This window comes from Empidonax traillii, unplaced genomic scaffold (assembly GCF_003031625.1).
Source record: "Empidonax traillii isolate 1590-97213 ecotype Southwest subspecies unplaced genomic scaffold, ASM303162v1 scaffold670:size792703, whole genome shotgun sequence".
Taxonomy (NCBI): Eukaryota; Metazoa; Chordata; class Aves; order Passeriformes; family Tyrannidae; genus Empidonax; species Empidonax traillii.
This window is the reverse complement of record NW_020955863.1, coordinates 438132-460527: the sequence shown is the minus strand read 5'-3', so window position 1 is coordinate 460527 and position 22396 is coordinate 438132. Positions and strand designations below refer to the sequence as shown.

Genomic DNA, 22396 nt, shown 5'->3' with positions numbered 1-22396 from the left:
GTGAAGAATACAGAGATTCATGTTATAACTGGAATTCATCCTCTGTAAATGACTGAACGGCATTATTAATGGTATTAGAGAAGGTTTTGGTAGGATTCACTATGGAATTTTGTGTACCTGTTATATTTGAGATTGAAGTGACACTATGGAGGTACACAGCAATCTACTACTGCAGATTTGACAGACGTAGTCTGACCAAACTAATACTGAAGGGTTTCACAACAGCTATCTTATGTATTTTCAGGGTGAAAACTCAAAAAAAAAAAAAAAAAAAAAAAGGAATTTAAGCTAAATGGAAGTGTTGGAATTAATATAATTGAGTGTAAACTAGCCAGGAATAAATTTAAGTTTGGGAAGTGACAGTCATCAATATATAATTAAGATTATGGAATAGTTTTCCAGTGATAGGAACAAAAAGTGGAACTAATTTTGAGATGCTATAAATAGAACTGTACTTAATTACTCAGCAGGTGCCTGTAATCCTTTGTTCCCAAATAAGAATAAAATGCCTAGAGGCCTACATAATTTGAAGCTAAAAATAGAAGTAAAATTAAATTTTTGGATGTAGAATTTAAATATGACACACTATAAAATACATAACACTAATTAAAATGATTTTTTGAAAAAAATTTGTAGGTAATTATTTTAAATTCAGGCAAGTGTGCAGATACTTGAATTCTATAGAAATCAGATTTCTATCTTTACTTTTCTTACCATGTCTCCAACACCTAATATGAATAAGCTGCAATAAGCCAATTAGGTTTAGTCTGATTTATCACTATGAATAACAATCTCTAAAAACTCCCTGAGTCCAATGCATTAAATCTCATTTTTAAAACATCAAGTAAGCTAAATGAATAAAGGCTTAAAAGGTCCAATTTACCTTTTATGAATCAAAGGAAAATAAACTCAGAACAAATAAAGTTCTTTATAACTGCCTTTCAAATAAGAACATAGCAAATAAGGCTATGTGAAATCCAGATAAATATGGCTGAAAAGCTTACACCTTCTTGATCAGCATTATTATTACTAGTACTATAAATGATAAACTTCTTAGTACAGGTCACAAAAATCAACCAGTTTTAGTTACAACACTGCATATCCATAAGTTCTGTTCTATATTCTTTTATAATATGCCGTAGCACTTCTATTGCCTTCAGATTTCAGGAATGAAGAATACTGCTCCACAAAGTGATTTAGAAAAATCGTAAACCAAAAGTGTGTACGCTTTTATAAAAATCCTAAATATTTAAAGCAACTTATCAAAATGATAAACATGAACAGAAGCAAAAACACAACTGATTGCATCTGTCTATGTTATAACACTGTGACAGTAAGCCTCTAAATTTTCAGCAAACCTCATCAGTTTTCTACGGTACAAGGCCATGGCAGTAGACAAAGCAGAAACATTACTAGATCTAGTGATCTTAACCCTGTCAGAAACAGGCAGTTGGAAGCCAGATGCCTCCTTCTTACTGTTTTTCATTGTAACTAATGAGTTCATCTACATTATGGAAAAAATATGGGCTTAAGTTAACTAAATGGCATATTGTATATCTAGTGACCTCATCCGTCACGCTGCTTCCCTAAAATATCTTGTTTGCTTGTGATTTATGAAGTGTATTGTAATTGTTTTAACCTACTGAGTTACCTAAATAGCTCTTGCACTGCTTCCATATGCCTGAAAAATACAACCCGAACTGCCCCTATTTATTAACTTAATAATGAGACATTTTATATGTCAGGTAAACATATACAATTTTGCCACTATAAAAAAGGACAATACAAAATATTCTGCTTTTAATATTCATTTACATTAAGAAATGGGAAAATTGTGTGCAAATTCCTGCAATCCTTTAATCTTTTTCATCTCATTAAACCTCCTTACTGAGTAAGAACGAGCTGAAATTTTTAAAAAAGTAAAATGTATGAAAAGTGCTTACAATATGGCTGAAAATTTATTGGGAAGCCAGACTATCCCAAATTATTGTCAAATTTCCATGGCAAACAATGTAGAAACATTGGACAATGGAAGATTTGGGGCAATGGAAATAGGAGTTGATGCCACCTTTCAGTCTGCATGTGCACTGGAAAATTTGTGAGTTGTTTTCTGTATAACTATCTTAAGGTATGGGTGATAACCTTAATAGCTGCCTTTTATATACTCTTTTGTAGCTTTCTACAAACTTATAGAAACAGTACACTACAAACTGAAAATGCTTTCATTCCAACTAGGGAGTGATACTACAGCTTTCTTTGTAGGTAGAAGAGTCAAGTATTCAATTCCTAAACTCTAGGCTATAAAGTAGAGTGGAAAAATTCTTTCTAGCAACACCAGTATAATAATTTTCATGTATATGAAGCAGCACAATTAAACTGACATGAGAAACTAAGTATGGGGACAGAATCAAAGAGTAATAAGGGTCTGATTTAAAAATACATTGTGAGGAGTAAGCAAGAATGGAGGTTCAATAGAAATGTCTTCAGAGGATGAGGCATAACAGTAAGAAAAATCACCCGAAGATTCCAAGCTGCTCTGTATCTCCTCAGGACCTTCTCTTCTGTTGGTTTTTCTATTTCTATGTGATAGTTATAAGGGATCCAGAGTAAAAATGCCTTTTCCAGCGATCCAGGTCATGACCTAGCCTTGCAACATCTACTAATTTTGGCAACCTGGCTGGTATTAGTCTTCATGTAACCATGCATTAATAGGCAAATTTAGTCGTGTCCTACTAACAGACCTCATGGGTTTATGGTATTTCTGAGGCAAGGCTACCTGAACAACACTGACTTTTATTTTGCAGAACTCATTTGCTTTTTCCAAAAGATTTTAAAACAAGTTTCTTCATTTAATGAAATATTTAAAAGTGATAAAAAGTAGCCTGGCATAGGGTTACAATTTGTCCTTCTTGCACTATCAGGCTTTTATCTATGAAAATCTTCAATAAATGCAGTGTGCATTTAGCCTCCATCTGTTATTCAGCTATAGTATTTATCCAGGTTTCTGAAATTCTTTCCAGACCAAAGACTGGTCCTTTCCTTCCACAAGGACAGCAATGCAGTGGCGCAGAATCAGATGTCTAACAGCACGCCAGCAGTCATGCACAGGAAGAGGTGGAAGTAGAGCACATGCCATGGCAGCCTCCGGCTGGGAAGTAGAACCACAAGCAGGGATACCCAAGGGCTCTGACAAGCATGTCTGAGGGCAGAAGCAACATAGCTGAATACGAGAGGGCTGGGGAAGGTCAGATATGAAAGATTCTGGAGTGGGTTGGCAATTTCAAGGGCACAGATCTTGAGACAGGTCATTAATGCAGTAGGTTGGGAAATTCTTTTTAACCAGAATTGATTTGTGAGGAGAAAGGATGTAGCTCTCAGCTAGGAAAAATATCACAGGTGAACACACGTAAGTACATGTCTTGTCTTTTTGCTCACTGGGAACTGCTTCTATGTGCTCAAATTCCTCAAAAGTCTCATCATTTTTTTCTTTCCCTGCAGTGGCTCAGGCAGGCCCACAGGGCAGTTTTTATTACCTTGACCATAGAAAGCATATTGAAAGAGCTATTTATGACAGACATAACTCCTGTTCCATTTAGGTACTGTTTTTAATCAGTCTTAATTTTTCTTTACTAATCAAAATTCTTTCACTCAGTGTTAGATGGATAAGACATCAATTTGATGGATTACCTGGTTGCCAAGCAAAATGCCAGCAATCCTAAAGCAAATCATTAACAAGGAATTAACTAAAAAGACTAAAGATAAAATGAAAATAAGAAAATGAGAAGTTGTATTAAAGAAATGTCAACTTCAGAGTCTTAAAGCAGGCACTTACAGTTTGAATCAAAATCCCAATAAAAATTAGGAACAATATAGTAACATCTATTTTTTTTCTAGGTGAATTTCCCTGGTTTTTTTCAGTTTCTATTTGTTTTCATTTATTTATTTTTGTATTGTGTAAGCTCAAAATCACATAATTAAAAAGTAGATTCCAGGTATCTATGATAACATCTGTATTTCTAACACATGCTGAGAAAGGCAATGTTTTTGTAATTAGACATTTCTTGCAAAAGAAATAAAAAAAATAAAATTGGTCACCTAGGTTTCAGCATCCAGCAGCAAAAGTCAACAGTGAAGCACAGAGTATGTTCCATAATACAATAAAACTTATACTACAAACATTTTGTTTTAAGCACTACTTTGACAACTCAAAAAATCTGTAATTTGTACAAACAAAGGAAAACAAATATTGATGTTATTTACAAAAAATCCCTATTACAACTGCTTCATGCATATATAATGAATGATCAATTAATAATAAAATGTGTGCAAATGTCTCCTATGATGCCTTAAGTATCTGGTGAAGGGCAATAAATAATAGATTAAGATGTACTCATTACTCTCTCATGATCTTCAAATGCATTTCTTCTCAGATAATGTTGGAATAAGCAGCATATATTTCACAAGAAGACCAGTATGATTATTTTAAGCAGCAGGTAGTAATTCAGTAGAATTGGAATTTTATGATTATCATGATTATCACCCATGTTATTTATAACATTCCCCTTTCTTGAAAATAAATATACAGTTAGATTCTGCAGAAGATGGAACCATGAATTTTGTAAGGACGTTCTGGAGGCAAAACATGTTTTGACAAACAATGGAAATTCGTCCTCTTGTCCACTTTGCATAGTTACACTGTTACTATTATGCAAAAGACTTTAAAAATAAATCTCTACACTGCTACATTAGGAATACAAATAACAGTGTAGCAATGTAATTCCCAGAATACTGTATACCTAGAAGATCTGAAAAACTTGATACTTTTGTCTTCAAAGAAAAAGCTGTTTCTGTAACCTTTTAATATAGTTTGTTTTGTCAAGGAAAAAAAAAATCAATAGCTTCCAGTCCATCTGCAGCCACATACCTTTAAGAAATCTATTCATTTACAGTGCTTTGGGAAAAATACAGACAGTGATAGCAAGGGAGTGGGAAAGTCAATCCATTTGTTATAAAGGTTTGTGATAATCTACATACTGATTTTCTTCACACAATATATTATAAGGTGAATTGCACTGATGTGATGCTTTCATTTCTGAAACACTCCTGATTAATACTATATGGAAATATCAATTTTCAACTGAAAACATGCATCCATTTTTTGGTAACATTAATTGTGTTCTCAGTAATTAACAGGCTGCCAGTTGAAGTGTAATAAAATATATATATATTCACACTTTTCCACTGCTGTAGATATGGAAGCACTGTTGAAAGAAACAGCCCAATAAACCACCAAAGTGAGCAAGGATAGCTTCAATAACAACCAGAACTGAGAAAGCTCATCTTAAGTGATCCTGAACACCATAGCTAAATCTTCTTCAGATTTGTAGCTGTAATTTCAAGAGGTTACTTGGTTTTAAATGATAAGGCTGATTAGCTGTTATTAACAGAAGATGCCATGTTCCTCTATTTCTCTTATTTTGAGGAAAAGTAATTTCTCTCTCAAAACATGTAATGATTACCCTCTGCTGGTAAGAGAAAGGTCTACTCTATTTTAAGTTTCCACTTCCACATCTTCCAGATCTAACAGATATTTTCATACCAATTTGGTATGAAAAGAGAAAACAACAGAGAGCACAATTGTATTTTCTAAGATATTCCAATTGCTCCCATTTCAGAAATAAAAATTTCAGCACTTTATGCTCAGTTCACAAGGGTAGTTCTTGCTGACCACTAAATGGCCACTAATTCTGCCTTGACTAACACACTTTTATCTTAACAGGGCTGTGGGAACTGGCAAGTTCCACTGCTCAGGTGCATTTTCAGAATGTGCCGTTAAGTCAGAAGCCTTATGAGTCTTGATAACCATTCTACAAAGATCTGAACCTCCTAAGATTAATTTCATGTATTTGTTTGTAAAATAAAAGAGAAGAAGATTGTTTGCCTTTTACGGGCAATAGCTTTGCTTACCGGGACTAGCTTCACCCTTCTGAATTCAAAAGAAAAATTTTCAAAGGACTTGAAATCATTCCCCATCACTGGGAGTTGAAATTAAGCTTTAGCACATCTTCCCTACTAAATACCACACAGCTAGGATTTTTCATATGTGATCACTGTGGAAGATGCTGCTAAAGATGAAAGCAAAAGATTTTAAAGAGGTCTGCTAGTTCATCAGACTGCGAGGAACAGTCTCCCTTCAAGGATCTCAAGTACTCAGCAAAGTACTCAGGCAAAAAAGGAGATTGGAATACTTATAAGACAAAAAAGAAGAAAACTGAGAATCCTCTCAGTAAAATACAATGTAGCATTTAAAAATACTTTACAATGGAGAAAGGTGCAGATAAGTTGCATTGCACGCTGTTAAATAGGTAGACAAGATATAAGGGGCTATTGGAGGGGCAATGATATACGTTGCTCAGATTTATCAGATGTCAGGTACAAAGAGAACATGATTTCCTATCATTAAGTTGAAGACATTATGTAATTGTTTAGATGGATATATAGTTCCAACTTTCAAACAATATACATGTAGAAATCTTAAAGAAGAATATCTATATATGAACATATATGTATCCAGCTATAGATTTGGATGAGGATATTTCTAAAGCACATAATGTCAACAGATTGTATTAAGTGCCTGACGTCAGAAAATTTCTTTCCAGTTTTTGTCATAAAGCACGCTTTGTGTCTGGAGTTCAGTTAAGCCTAGTCTCAGAGTCAGGATAGATCTGACCAGGACAGAGATCTACAGTGACATCCACATGAATGGAAAAAGATGGGCATTTCCAGTTACCAGCTTACCTCTCTTTTAAGTAGATCTTTAAGCAAGTCAGATGAACTGTACACTAAACATGCTTTGACTTCTCTACACCTATTATTAAGGGAGGTTAGGATGACTAGCTTAGATACTGATTCACTACTAATATTTTCCAGAAAGTACAACTCACATATGACTGATGATTTTGAGATAAGAAACTGAAAATCCAATACAGAGCTTTTTGTCAATCATCTTTAATGCTATTCTCATCTCTACCACAGCTCCTTAAAATTAATTAATTTTACTTACTTAATTAATTCTTAATGAATTCTTTGGCATTATGAACAGAAAAAAGCAAGTCTGGCAACATTACTTTTGTAGGACTTGTTTCACAGACAACCTTCAGATGCAAGAGAATAGTTTTGATCCGCTATTTCCTTGAGATGGTGATAATGAATTATTTCAAAGAGTAATACTATATATTAATTATAATATTATATGAATTATTAATACTATATATGAATTATTTCAAAGAGTAATACTATATATGAGCTAAATTGAAGAGAGGGAGCTTTCTTTTCATTTGGCAATTTCTGCTTTGTCTGACTAAGCACTGATTATTTCAGATATACTGCAGATCCTTTAAAGTTATCAGAAAGTAGGAGGAGAAACCCAAGGACTTTCAAAAAACATGACATGGAGTAAATCTACAGATACAGATACATTTTTCTCCTCCCTATGGCTCACCTTAGAAAGAAACATAAATGTAGAAGTATAGAACATTATAAAGAAATAGACATTTTTACTGTTAAATGGTAGTCATGGCACTACTGCAATAGTCTTTCCTTCCTGGGAAGCACCTTCAAGCACCATACGATAACACCTAGCTTATGAACAATATTTGAATATCAGTAAAAGAAGCATTATTTTACCACCTACAAACATTTGTAAGTAAAGCTGGAATATATTTCCCCACAAAACATATTTTAAAGCCTTTTATTTCAATACTATGTTTTTTCCATATATAACAACATTAATAAACTAGGTAAAGTTTCATATCAAATATAATGATGTTAAAAATCTTGTAACCTGCAGTTGACACCAGCTGCAGCTACTCCTAAGAAAGATACACTAATTACAATCTTGTGCCTGAGACAAGTAGGGTCTTAAACAATCTTAAACAGATTTTAACTAAAGATATCACCATAAGTAAAGAAAAAAAAAACCACAAACCATCACTAAGAACAAAATTGGTGTCTTTTTTAAATACTGGTAATATATCTTCTTCTATCTTACCTTTCCGCTGACAAGTTTCTAGTTAGATTCTATCTACTAGAAATAGATAAATTAATTTCTTTTAAACGACCAATTCTTCTTCCTTAATTTACAGAGATGTTTTCCTGTAAAGTTCTAACAATTATGATACAATCTGCTGTACTGACAAATAACCAATGTATTATATCCTTTTAGTGTCATGTGGAATGAATAAAATACAAAGACTTCATTTCCAGGTAACAACTCAATTTCTATAATTTTTTTAATAAATAGGACTTAGCTTTAAAAATGTGTATTTATTTTAAATGCTACATTAAACCACTCTGTATTGTTAAACTACCTTAAAGTTTAAAATAATATTCAAATATTACATGCTAGCTGCCAACATCTAAAAGAAAGTCAGATTCTAAAAAGAAAACAATTGGCTTAGCCACTGGAATTCAAGATTCGCAAAATAATAAAAGCTATTGACTTTTAGCGTTTTCTAACAGTGATGGCAATTTTTTTTTTTCATTTAACTTCTTGCTAATATTCAAAACTGAGGAACTCAGTTCAGAATATAAAAAGCAGAAATATTTTTCCTCTCTAATGCATGAGGCAGTTAAGTGTAAGAGTTTAGGACCTCAGAGAATTAAAACGCTGAAGGATGTGATGATATAAAAAAATAAAATAACTAACTACAGATAACATTTCCTTTATTGAATAATTTTTTTCTAAAACCAAAATCATTTTCTTGTGTATCCTGTTCACAGTTTTACTATAGCTCTATTGAACTCTCTTAAAAACAAAACTATTTTATTTGAACTCAAGGTAAAACAAGTATTGTAGACAACATTATAGAAGACCCAATTCTTAAAAAATGCTTTATGTTAAATATTTTGATGAGTTTTTATGATTGTGTCATCTCTTCTTAACCTTTTTTTCTGCTTTTGATACATATATTTTATTCAGATACAATTTGTGGATAAGAAGAAAAACTATTTGTTTTTCCCCTGTCTTTGCAATCCATTATATCAAATGTTGAGCTTTGTACAAATAGAAATGTAATGCCATTTATGTTGCATAACGTATTTTACTGTATTAAATTTAATAAAAATTACAATGTCATTAAATAAGTGTGTTTTGAGGCAGTCTACCCAATCCTGATTTTCAAGCAAAAGTGGTTAAGAATAAAATATCATACATGTGATACATATAAACTTGCTCTAAATGCAAAAAAAAAAAAACCACACAAAAAAACACAAACCCCAAAAAAACAAAACAAAAAACCCAGTCCAGAAAATGCACAAAAAAAAAAAAAGGAGAAAAATCACTATTTAATGAAATTTTAGGGATTTATTGTGTAGTACCACATAGTACTGTAGTACTCTTCTGCACTAAGATCAAATTATTCCTTTTTCTGTCAATGATGGATCAATCATACAACGCAACAATATCAGAACAACAAATATTACATCAGGAAATTGAGTAATACAAAATATTTTTTCTTTGTATGGCAGACAATAATCTTATGAATCAAAATCATAACCCTGGCTTACTCACTGTTATAAATTAAAACAACTTATAATATACATACATGCACACACCAAATTTTAAGAAATGACAGATTAACATAGTGATAGTTTAAGTTTATGTACTAAATATTTTAACATACTGCTCCCAGAACAGCATATGATGAACATAAGTCCATATTACTGATGTAGAAAGTTAACTATTCTTTATGAACTTGATGCATTCTAAATTGCTTAGGCTTTTTATAAATCAGTCTTTTTACCCACAAAAAATTTTTAAAAAATTATACCAAGAACATTTTCATCAGATTAAATATTTTGACATATGTTCACAACACAGTGCAGGCAAATAAATGTGGAAATGCAACATTTCATACATGCAAACTTGACATGTTACATTCAGGTAACCCTCTCTTTTTCAAGTAATGAAAGAAAAAGCCCATACGCCTCCTTATATAGTACCTATTAAAACAAACAAACAAAACAAAACAAAGCAGCCCCAAAACATATAATAGTTGCTCTGGTAACAAAATTGGTTTCTTTCAAGAAAAACACAGCACAGCACATTAACTAACAGGCATAAAATAATTCACATACAATATCAGAGGTTTACATACCATCAAGGAGGCAAGGAAAAAAAAGCAAGAAAGAAAGGCAAAAGAACAGCAAAAGATACAGGGAAAGGGAATACTACAAAAGTACTACATACTTTATGCAGTATGCAATATTTTTAAAATAGGCCTGATACGATTTTTATGGACCTAACATTGTAGCAGAATAACCACAAATCAAAAGTATTTAAATTTTCCTGTATCCATTCCCTCCTCCTGAGTGCTTTTTAAAATTATTTTATTTCATAATAAACAAAGATAAGAAATGGTAGTAAAAGTGGGAAAGAGATTTTCTAAAGAAATGTAGGCAGGAAGTTTTAAAGGTATCATCAGGTCTGATCTCCATGTAACCTGAGGCGTATACTTATTTATCAACAATAATATCACAGTTAGTTCTTGAATTGCATTACATTAAATAAGAACACCCAAACAGGTTAGGAGATGATGTTAATATTACCTTTGTAAAATGAGTGGGCAAAGCTCTGCTCAGGAATTAACTTGGCAAGGAATCCATGGTTCAAACTTGGGTGAGGGATAGATGGTATGACCACAACTGTGGAGAAAATCATGGAATCAAATGTGAGCCAGCTAGTTATTCATGTGTGGCCTGGTCCACTGTGGATCCATGACAGAAATCCTATCTCATTGAAACATGCAAATATGGTATTATCAGCAAAAAAAAAGGCATTTCTAAAGGGAAAAAACAAGTTGTGTATCAAGAGATAGGAAAGAGCATACTTATTATTTGGGCACTTCAAGAGGAACATTTACGGGGAAAAAGAGACATGGAGATATATATATATACATATGCAAATAGGCAAGACAAGAATGGATGAAATAGTTCACTGAAACTAGCAGTTTCTTAGTGCAGGACCATAACATATAAACAGGAAGGCACAAAAAATTATGATTTCTCATAATTGACTACACTTATTTAGTACATTTAAAATGGAAAGCCTACAAGCACATTGACTTTAACTATTAGGTAAAAGTAGCAAATGAAAACATCATGATGAATCAAAATAATGACTAAATGTAAATATGACATAAATTGGAAGAAAAATTCTATGACAAATGAAAATTAGCAACTCCATAAATGCAGAAATTAACTAAAGATCAATACTAGAACAAATGCATAACTTAAAAGTTTCATAGACAAATTCAGCTACTGTTTTTCAGCTCTTTTAACACAGAAGGTAGAGCTATAATCAAACCAATCAGACTTGAAGAAAACCTACCGGCCTGACAGTGCAAAATATTTGAAACAAAGCAGGGTAAAGTTTGCACCCCTCATTTCTGACAGCTTCTGACAGCTAACAGACTCCCTCCCTTTCATGCTGAAGAACACATGCCAGTAAAAACCACTACTACTGCTAGTAAAAATCACTAACAGATCAGTAAAAGAAGGCAATAGCAATGTTTCCTTTTTATTATATTGTTACCATAGGCTTTTAAATGCAGGCACCAACACAGCAGGACTCCAAGAAAGTACTCAGTCCTCCACTACTACCCTTTCACAAACCTCCTCACTCAAACAAAACGAGTTCATGCGGGCAAGCAGTTCTGTTTGCTGTTCATTCATTTCATGGTATAGAGTTAAATATATCCGTTCTTCCTAACATAAAACAGATTCAGGAAGTTGTGTTGGTCAACTATCTTGTACTTTACAACTTAAAACTCTATCAGGAACCCTGTTTCCTTCTAATTATTTTTAAATTAAAGAAAAATGAAGACACAAAAAAGCAATATAGAAATGAAAACTGGTAATACCCTATAAGTAAATATACAGAATACTTGAAATCTGCCACTGCATTTTACAAAATTATTATATAGGAAAAAGCAGTAAGTAATTTCCTATGAGGATCTTATGCTACTCACTAAAAATACTTAGTAAAATAATTACAGTACTAAAATAAAATTCAAATAACATTTGAAAAAAACAAATTTACCTGTACTAGTTGGTGAATTTATTTCTTGTCTGATATTTCTACCTGCCTGGCTCCCAGACCTCGCAGTTTCTCGTTGGGGTTCCAGTATATCACGGTATTTGGAGACCATCAGAACAGAAATAAAGTAGACTACTGCCAAAGCTAAGAACTGAGCCTGTTTGCTGTCATCCTGTGTTTGAGAAAAAGAAACAAATCTGTAATATTGGATATTTCCATAGTATTTTCATACAAGATAATTACAAAGCTTAATAAATACTACCTTACTGAAACGTTGTTTCTATTAGCATAGTAGCAGATAGATTACTTACAAGACTGTATGGATTTTTAGAGGAGTACTATGCACACAGCACGTATTAAGTACCGAACTTTGGAGGTAATTTGGCAACTACACAAATATCTGGATCTGTGAAGCTTTTCAAAACAGAGGCCTGACTGTACTCTGAGTGCTTTCAAGGCTTCCCAGCAGCAAGGGCAACTGTCTTTTGCTGCCCCAAGGATAAGATTCTGAAGGCCCCTGCCACAAGAATGAAAAGGGGCTGAGAGGGAAAACTAAGCTCACTGATGCTTCTCTAGCTGTCACTAGATGCATAACCAGGCATAACAGCTTCTGGTAACTTGTAAAAGCAGGGGGAATATACCACTGCTTTTCTTCTAGCAATAAATCCCAGCTTGTACATTCAGATTTCCCCTTCAAAAGGACTGTCAGCAGCAATTCTAGTTTTCCAGGACTCTGATTCAAGTAAATGCCAGGATCACTACAACTTAACTGTCTTCCTTTCCTCTCATCCAACATAGTCGGTTGTTCCATGGCAACTGTCATCTACGGCTTAGATATCATCCTGATTGAATTTAAGTTGCTGTAGTTATACTGAAATGTCTTTTATTGTTATTGCTATTACGGTATAAAACTCAACCTAATCGAATTAAGACTTCAGCTTCTATCTACTTCTATAGTGCTTTCACCTTGTCTCAATTCCACAAGCACATACTTTCTGCTACAAACCCAGTGCTTGCTCTCCATGTTTTCTGTGTGTTATTTAACTTGGCTGCGTGTTTTTGCAATTTTTAGAATAACTAGAAATTCTCTTACTAAGTTATTTCATAGAAATGCCAGAAACATATTTTCTGGTATTCCCTTCTCCACTACTTAAGAAAAGAATAGATGACAGAAGATTGCCAACCACTTGGACTCAGGTTGGAGAACTTTAAACACAACATATATATTTGCATATATATAATATTAATTCCTATTGTACTACATTCAAAACCAAACATATTGTGGTGAATTTTTGTGCTGAAACACAAAAACGGTTGCCAAAAAATCTGAAAACCAGTTTTATATACATTTATATATAGTATATGTATATGTTTAGCAGATATAAAAATTGTCTATAAATCAACTTGCTGCAGTTGTGTAATAGATATAATAACTCTTCCTCCTACTCTGGTTGGACAAGTAGTTGACACTTTTAGTAATACAATTTTAATCAATGTAGGTCATATCTGAATTATTCTGGCCATGATTAGTTGGCTAATACAAGATCAGGGTTGAGTGTTAAAACAGTTACCTACTAATCTCAATATGATCTGAAAGTCCAAAAAGCAGCTGGTGGTTACAAAGCCACTAGCAGATGATTTGCAGAAAATATATGAAGTATGACACCTGAAAGATATTTTTAATTCCAGTATAATCAAAATATAAGTGATGATTTTGCAGAAAAAATAAATAAAACACACATTACTCACCACATCACGAAAAACAACTGCTCGTAGACGATTAATATCAACATCCTGAAGAAGCCTATCTGGGTCTTTTATGGGAGAAAGGTTGCCAGGGACATTTTCAAGGGGAGTCTAAAAATAAAAAGTAGTGAGATTTTTGTACCCCCAAGCACAAAAGTATTTCTGTTAAAACCTTAATTTGACTTTTTTTTTAGATATTACTATATATATACTTCTGACATAATACTCAGACAAGAGCTCTAGAAATAATGCAATGTTTTGAATAATTTTCTTAATACTACTTATTTAGATATAAATTGTTACAGCTTTTCAGTAGGTCAGAATATCTCTACCCACAGTTAAGATAATAATTTGCACATAAAAGTTCGTTTCAGATTAAAGTTATTTCATAGCAGAACAACAAAATATTTCGAATATGTGTGTAACGTTTGAAAATGCTGAACAGAAATATTAAAAAAATAATTTATGTTAACTTTACTGAGAATTATTACAGACCACTTACAGAATAACTGCTCTTAAAAAAACATAGGGTAGTAAGCTTCCTTTAAAAAATAATAATGCGTTACAAACGATGCTTGAACACCTAGAAATCTCTCCTTATACTGATTTGCTTTGCACTAAATGTGACAGTGGAAAAATGTAATGTTTTTGTGAGATTTAATGAAATAATATTGTGAAGGGAGCTGAATTTGTAAAGGCTATCTGAGAAAGACTTTAGAAAAGAAAAACTACTGATTGTAGTAATGAAAATATAGCAGCAAAAAACCAAAGGAATCCTTTACATGCAATGTGTTGTATTTAAGCCATGGGCTGTGCCAAATTTTTTCAGATTTTAGTTTCAGAATTCCCAAAGTCTTAAAGTTCAAAAAAAAAAAAAAAAAAGAAAAAGAAAAAACCACATGAACAATGGATTAAAGAAACTGGGAAAACTAATATGTAATTGAGTATTCAATATGTTTTGTTCCTCAAATCAGATAGTAAGTATTGATGCCTAATATGCATGCAAAGGCGTGTTGAAGTTACCAGGACTCAGATGTTCCACCAACAAAGACATGATTGTAGGATTTTATCAAAACTGCAAGTGCCATGACAGAATAAAACAGCTATGCAGTCATAAATTATCAGTGTGAGTAAGGGGACTTCTTGAAATAAACCAAGAGTGAAAAAGCTGTTTAGAATTTCTCCAGTCATACTACTCCATTTAAATTTTATTGTTTCAAACTACACCCTCACATTCTTTTACCCTAAACTAGTTAATAGCAAAAACCTAAGCTTTTGTGAGATAGTTGAGAAGGCAGTTACAATAATTTTCTGATCCTAAAAGCAGTGATTCAGATTTGTAATTGCTGCTGGTTACTGAAGACTGCATTACCTTGGCTGCTGCTGCTGAAGTCACACCCTGAAGAGCATCTTGAGTTTTACTGCCAATTAATGACGTCTTGTTCACTCTCTCTCTTTGCCTTTGCCGACATTCTAAGCAGTTTCTCACAGCCACACAACAAACTAAAAAGCAGAAATGAAAACACCATAATATTTTCTCATTATTATATCCAGAACACCAATTTCCAGTCTCCACATCTAGTTTGATCTGTCCAAATAGTAAATGAAATATAGTTCTCACACTAGAGACTCCATCAGTACTAAGAAAGCATTATGGTGACTTATTACTTTCATTCTTTAGTTGTTCAACTAAATATTTTATGTAACTGCTGTATCACTATATTGAAATTTAAAAATTATTAGTCCTTGAATTGGAGCTCTCATATGTTATTGATCAGCTATCAACACTTATAATCTGAAAGTACGTATGTACAGCTAGAATAGAAACAAATAGAAGGTGGTTATTGGGAATTTGACAAAAAGGATGACCACTGAGAATAAACTGTAAGTTTTATAACAGGAGAAGCGGAATTATCGATAAGATAACGAATGGTATGAATAATAACAAAATGTAATTGGCTTACACAAAAAAAATTCATCATTTGAGAGATGAAAAAGTATGCAGGACATAATCTTAGCAAATCAGCATCATGCCAGATGACAGTCAAAATGTAATGTTTACAAAGATAAAGTGATATAGCCTGCATAGAACAGTTTGTCTTATTAATAAATTTTTAAATTTCCTACATTAATCGTAACACTATAAAGCCAATAGCAAATAGTGAAGAGAGGTGCCATACTGTTGCAACATATAAGAAAGATTGCAACAAGAAAGAACAATTTCAGACATGTCATTCTTGTGATTAAATTGAATCAACCTTAAAAATTTATCAAATCAATAATAAATGGGATTTTTATCATATCATACTCTACAAGTCCTTTCCTACATGTGTCACTATTCAATCCATCCATAACTCATTGATCTGTAAGTAATCATTTAATATGTACTGTCTGCCAACTTACCAAGCCTTAGGCATTGTCGCATTAGACCTCCAGAAGACATGTTTTTCTCAGCTTCAATCTCACTAAAATTTAGAGAACTGGCAAATACTAGTACGTCAACCATTGCCATCAGACGGCTGAGAAACGTTACCGCTGTCTCTGCTGACATTCCTTGTGTCACTTCAATATTTTCCAACTCAGTCTTTAAAAGGAGATAATTGAAATAAAAGAGTTTGAACACAACTGAAATATAAAGATGGCACATACGCATAGGAATCTAAATTGTTACGTTTAATGACAGATACATTGAAAAGTTATTTAAATATCTCCTACTGACAGCATTGGAAGTTGTGAAATTCAAAGACAGTATGAGGAGTGAGAAAATTATTTACATTTACATGCTGTAATAGATGAGAAAAAGTCTAATATAAATGAGAAGGTTATTAGTAATTACATGAAGACAATGTATGGGCAGATAGTAAAACAATGCATGGTGTATCATGGTGCAATTTACTCTTACATTTTTCCATAGGTTATGCGAACAGACAGGTAATGGATGAAAGGCATTACTCTCTGTAGGTCTTTTACATTTCTTATAGATAAAAAAGCAAATGTGAGGAGTGGAGCAGGAAAAAACAGAGTTTTGCTCTGTTTCCATGAATCAGTTCTCCCTGAGAATGTTTACAGCATTCAGAAACCTGATAGAGTTCAATTCTCCTGTAGCTCAGAAGCAAGTGTGTTTGCTCCCTCAAGACAAAAGGGGTGGAAGTAAAAATCTGACAAGTGATATTGGGGTCAGCTTACTCCCAGAGAGTGGCCATTTCTTTCCTGATTTTGTGTTGGACTATCCTTAGCAGGAAGCCCCAGAAGAAGGCTGAATGAGCTTAATATTTCTGAAAGCTAAAAGGAGTAATGTTTTCTCCAAAAAGATGCTTAGATGCACAGAGTCATGTTTTCAAATACATTCATGTGCCTAACAGTGCAGATAAGTCAGGAAACAGTCAGCCCAAATAAAAACATATATATATCTGTTTAAATACTTTTACCTCTGGATCTAGGCAAAAGTTAAAAAGGCATTTAGTACTTGCCTGTGTCCAGAATTATATGCTTAAATACTTTTTAAAAAATTGTCTACAGGTGGCTGATTCTTATTGATTGTCAACAAGATTTCCAACTGCAAGGCTTTCTAAACACATAATTTAGTCCCTTTGGAAAGTACTATTTTCAGCGTGCTAGTTTATTTTTATTTGTTTTCTTAAAAGTATTTATTAAAAAAAATTTCTATGCTCTTAAGGCCATTTCCTTTCACAGGAAAAAAAAATACAGAAAACCAAAACCTCCCTAATTTCCATACTCCTAAAAAACTACTAGTCTCATTTGTGATTTATTTTCTAGAATATTTTTACATCCAAAAGTTTAAATGTGCAAACTGTGCCAATCAGTATTAAGGAAACAACCGTTTCAAAAGATGAAAGATATAAAGTGGCATGTGTCACCACAATGATAGATACCCCTTCATTTAATTTCTCTTAAGGAGTAACATGTCTGTTACATGAGTGATTTGGGAAGGGTTGTCATCTGTCTGAACTGCCCAATAGGATTAAGAAAACCAGTAAAATGACAACTCCAAGAAGAAAGATTTTTTGGCCTATTTTCTTTAGCCAGGGCTTCCCTGTCTGTGCTATGTTCCTACATTTTGGAAAAATAAGTTGCTGGTTTTTTTATAACAGAGTGGAACATGAGTTTTTGAAAGTACTCACCCAAAGAAAATACATTTGCATAACAGTCTACTAGAAAACCTCATAAGTGGTTATAGAAACTTGAACTTCAAACTCATGTTTGAAATAACATCAGGCTTGCTTGCAGTCTACTGACTGCCTGATCAGAATACCTATTGTCTTTTTATTTTTATTTCTCTAAGTTATGTAATAAATTCACTTAATATAACACTTTAGTGTATTTGTACCAAGATTTTTTCCAAACTTTGAATTTAAAAAAAACTCTTATTTTTTTTTACAAATCTCCCTAAAATTCGGCTAGATGGAAGAAAAAAACCCAAACAACTAACAGGTTTTTTTACACCAAACTTACCATCAGTTCAACCTGTTAAATATAGCACATTGATATGTTAATAGCATTTAAAAGAAGCTCCATTATTGATCAAACTGCCTTTAGGTATTATCAATATTTTAGATAGGGGTAGCTCAAAAACTCTGAAAAGTGAACTGATCACCATTTCATGACTCCTCAATGTACTTTTAAGTAACAAGTCTCCCATATAATTAACATGTTCAGGACATAAAGAGTCTTTCTATTGACAACTGCATTTATAATTTAAATTAGCTCACAGACTGGACTATATTCAGTTTAGCACTAACAGTAAGCATCAGACTTGACAATGCATTAACTTACTCAAGGGAAGTATGGTAGGAAAAGTTATTTATGGCACCAAATATACTCCTATTCACATCCTACTATATGATATAGGAAAATAATAGTAATAATAATAATAACAACAAAAAAGCACCAAAATATTAAATGATCAAAAATAAAGTATTTTTGAAAATGCAAAAAACTGAAACTTACAGCCGCAATACTAACCTTAGAACCCTGGACATGCAACAGACAAAACAGACAACAGATCACAACAATAAAAGAAAAAAGAAAATTACTTAAGTTAACTAAAAATACAAGGTAAATTGAAACAAATTAGTATCTTGTAATTATACATTTGTTTAATTTTTAATTAGAACAGCAAAACGTTTTAGCTCAGCATGAAAATTTGAAAATAAAGACCTCTAAAATAGCTATGCACAAGGAAAACTTTAAAACTTGTATTATGGCATTTCATGTAAACACTGATTCTTCCAAACCAATGTACATCTTTTATATAGTACATAGAGTAATTTTATGAAGCAATGTAAACCAAAGTAATGTTTTAACCGATTACATAGAAATGAGCAGTTTACAACAAGCCATTCAACTGAAATGTAATGAAGGGGTTAGTCCTTGTATGAGGAGGAAAATATGTTTAAAATGCTTTGACAAAACAAATATAAATCACAAAAAGCAAACTAGTTTTTCATGCACAATGCTCCTTCCTTAGAAGTAACACAAGACAGCTCACTATTATATTACATTTGACTGTGATTTCTCATGTAAACCAATATCAAACCAGATATTAGAATATTTTTGAACCACAGAAAAAAATCAAGATTTACTAAGCCCCTTAGACTGTGTTAGTCTTCAAATTCCAGCGTTCACAGTTAAATATATATTTTAAATTTTTACATTTTAATTTTAGGTAGAAACACTTTCTCTATTATCACAGTGGGCTAAAAACAAATTCTTGAGTTTCCACTGGTTCTGTTTTAAAAAAGACAAAGAAACTGAATTTTCAAGAATATGTCAGTATTGTTGACATTTAAATAGTGGAAAAATCTAATCCAACAAAAAGAAAAACAAGCAAAATGAATGGATTTCTTTCCTTTCGGGACAGAAAATACCATGCTCAAAAAGTTTTTAAATTAGTCTTCCTCTTTTTTGTAGCTAGATGGATCTCAAGAATTAACCTGTGGCTATTGTATCTCGATTACTAGCTGACAGTTCTCATATCAGTGTGCCATTGGTGATTCTCAGAATTGTTATAGATCACACAGCACCTGTGGCATCACATGAGTCCTGAACACGATAATGCTAACACTATGATTCTATGATTCTATATATGGGAATTACATCTCGGCTTTTAATCCACAGACCTAATGAGACCATGTTTAATGGAGTTTTGTGGACAGTTCATATACCACCAGCAGCCCTCAGATCACAATTTGAGAGCTGATGTTTTAAAGTCAGCTGGTACGAAATTGAATTATAGACTTCATAGGATTAGTGGAAAAAACAAACTGATTGCAAAGGGGTCTGGAAATTTACTCTTAATTGTCACATATATTTAAACTCCTCAAATTGCTTTTGCCTCGCTCAGTGTCCTCAAGTCCTTATCACAGCTGCTATCCTTGTAGCAAGCAATGATTATTTCAAATTGCTAGCTTGTACACAAAATGTTTTATCTGGCAACCAGCTTCTATTTACAGAAAGCATCTTCTGCAAATGTTTTTCCTTACAGGTCCCATTTTTTGCACTCACACACCATCTTAATAACGTCTTCATTCTGGCTGTAACCTTTTTTAAAAAGCCTCAAAAACCTCCACAAGAAAAAAAAAATAAAGAAGTATTTTATATTTTATGACCTTGCTCTAATTGTGGCAGAGTTATCTTATAACCCAAATTTAATAAGCAAGACATCAGGATCAAAAGTGGAATGCACTTCAGTTTATACTGTAAACCTACAAAACTGCTCATATTTTTTGTTAATATTTGCTCCAGTTTTAAATTGTTTCATATATACCATTTTTTTTTCTGTTCATATTTAAAGACTTCTATTCAGATCATCCTAGAATGGATTAAGAAAAAACATACACCAACCAAACCAAATGAAACAAACAACAAAAAAATCCCAAAACAAGACAAAAGGCAAATTTCCACTACAAGAAGTCAATAGTAAGGAAATTCCATAATTAAGACTGTCCTTTCTATAGCAGACAAGGAATCATGGAGTAATCTTTCACCCAGCTGAGAACTGCCACTTCATCCCAAATCCAAACTATGCAAAGGAAAAAAAGTCTTTTGGAAATGGGAAATTCTCCAAACATTCATCTTTTTAAAGAAACTGTGACAATACTGCTTTTTCAGCAAGGGAGGGAAAACAACGCAGAATCTGTGGCACAGAAGAAAAAACCCAAAACTTCAATTGCTCTAATGTTCTCAAAGTCATTTTTCTAAATTTATCCTTAGTTCTTTTCTACAAATAGACTTAATTAATTCAAGCATCTAATATTCTATTCTACTAATGAGAAATACGTGAAATGCCTTTAAAAAAAAAGAGAGGCAATGGGACACATGTAAGAACAACTAACTCTATAGCAGATTGTTGAGAAGAGAGTTTTTCAACAGAATTTAGGACTGTTTAAAAAGAAGCAGCTTGGGATGGACTCAGACGTACTTGAACTTGGACTCACAGACTGACGTCAAGGAACTGTGGACAAGTAGGCCTGTGAGACAGGTTAAAAAGGAACTATGTGTTTCTGTCTGTCATCTTCTCCATTAGAAAACAATTAAGGTACCTCATAAAAAGAAACTGGATTCATCTCCAGGTTAACAATCATTCCAGTCACTGGACCCTTAAGGGATCTGGTAGGTGTCTACATCAGAGATAGCTGAATCATTTGTTACTGTGGAAGAGCTCTCCATTGTCTAGAAATGTAGGCCACATATAAATACTTCAAGTGGATACTTAAATTTACCTTAATCTCTTCCTGAATTCCACCACTGTTTTAATCATCCTGAAGTTAAAGGGTGGAATAACCTTTACTCTCTGTTCTTTTTGCTCTCATAGTTCATTATTCCAGACCAAAAATAAATTTTTATAAGCAGATGCAAATATGTGATCTATGCCACAAATAAAACCCAGCAAGAGGAAATAAGTGAGAACTACTACTTTAAAATTTCAGTATGGGCCCAAAAGGTCTTCAGTGGCAATACTGGAGACTCAGCATTCATGGAAGTGAAGAAGGAAGAAATTAAGTAAAATGAGCTCATCCTTGTTGATAAATTGAATATAGGTGTTCTATGGGATCTACAAAATGTGAGAGTTTTGACACCCCAGAAAAGCTCCACACAACAGAAATATGGAGGATCAGAGACTAAACAAGATGAAGATGCTATGGGTTCAAACAGGCACACCAGAAGATATGACTCAAGCCTATAAAGTCATAAATGATTTGGAGCTGAATAAAGACATGATTAACCACCTTTCATAGCATAAACAGTAAGACACATCGTGACTTTATGCATTTAAGCAGGCTTAAAAAAGACAAAGACAAGAAGTGCTTCTAAGGTTATATAATTGCTTTGTCAGGCTCAATGCCATAGGATATCATGGAGGCTAAAAGTGTAAGTAGCTTCAAAAAAGATTAGATAAAGTCTAGAAGGATAAATTCCTCAGCAATTATTAAATATGACAGCCCAAACACCCTCTCTAGTTGTTAAAATCTTAAATGCTGAAATGAAGTTTTATTAGAACAATCAATATGTTTGCTCAGATTTCCGTGTTTT

The 22396-nt window shown here is 32.9% G+C and overlaps 1 protein-coding gene across 5 annotated transcripts in view; it reads right to left on the bottom strand.

Annotated features, from left to right (window-relative positions):
- NBEA (neurobeachin) overlaps positions 1-22396 on the bottom strand; it is a 478282-nt gene that overhangs the window by 295579 nt on the left and 160307 nt on the right. For 4 of the 5 annotated variants that reach the window (XM_027899474.1, XM_027899469.1, XM_027899470.1 and 1 more), the window contains exons 25-30: positions 18827-18835; positions 16247-16427; positions 15216-15346; positions 13847-13954; positions 12101-12269; positions 10609-10704 (exon numbers count right to left, since the gene is read on the bottom strand). In XM_027899474.1, the coding sequence (XP_027755275.1) occupies positions 10609-10704; positions 12101-12269; positions 13847-13954; positions 15216-15346; positions 16247-16427; positions 18827-18835 (694 nt within the window). The remainder of the gene's footprint in view (positions 1-10608; positions 10705-12100; positions 12270-13846; positions 13955-15215; positions 15347-16246; positions 16428-18826; positions 18836-22396) is intronic. The other variant, XM_027899473.1, reaches the window with a different exon arrangement.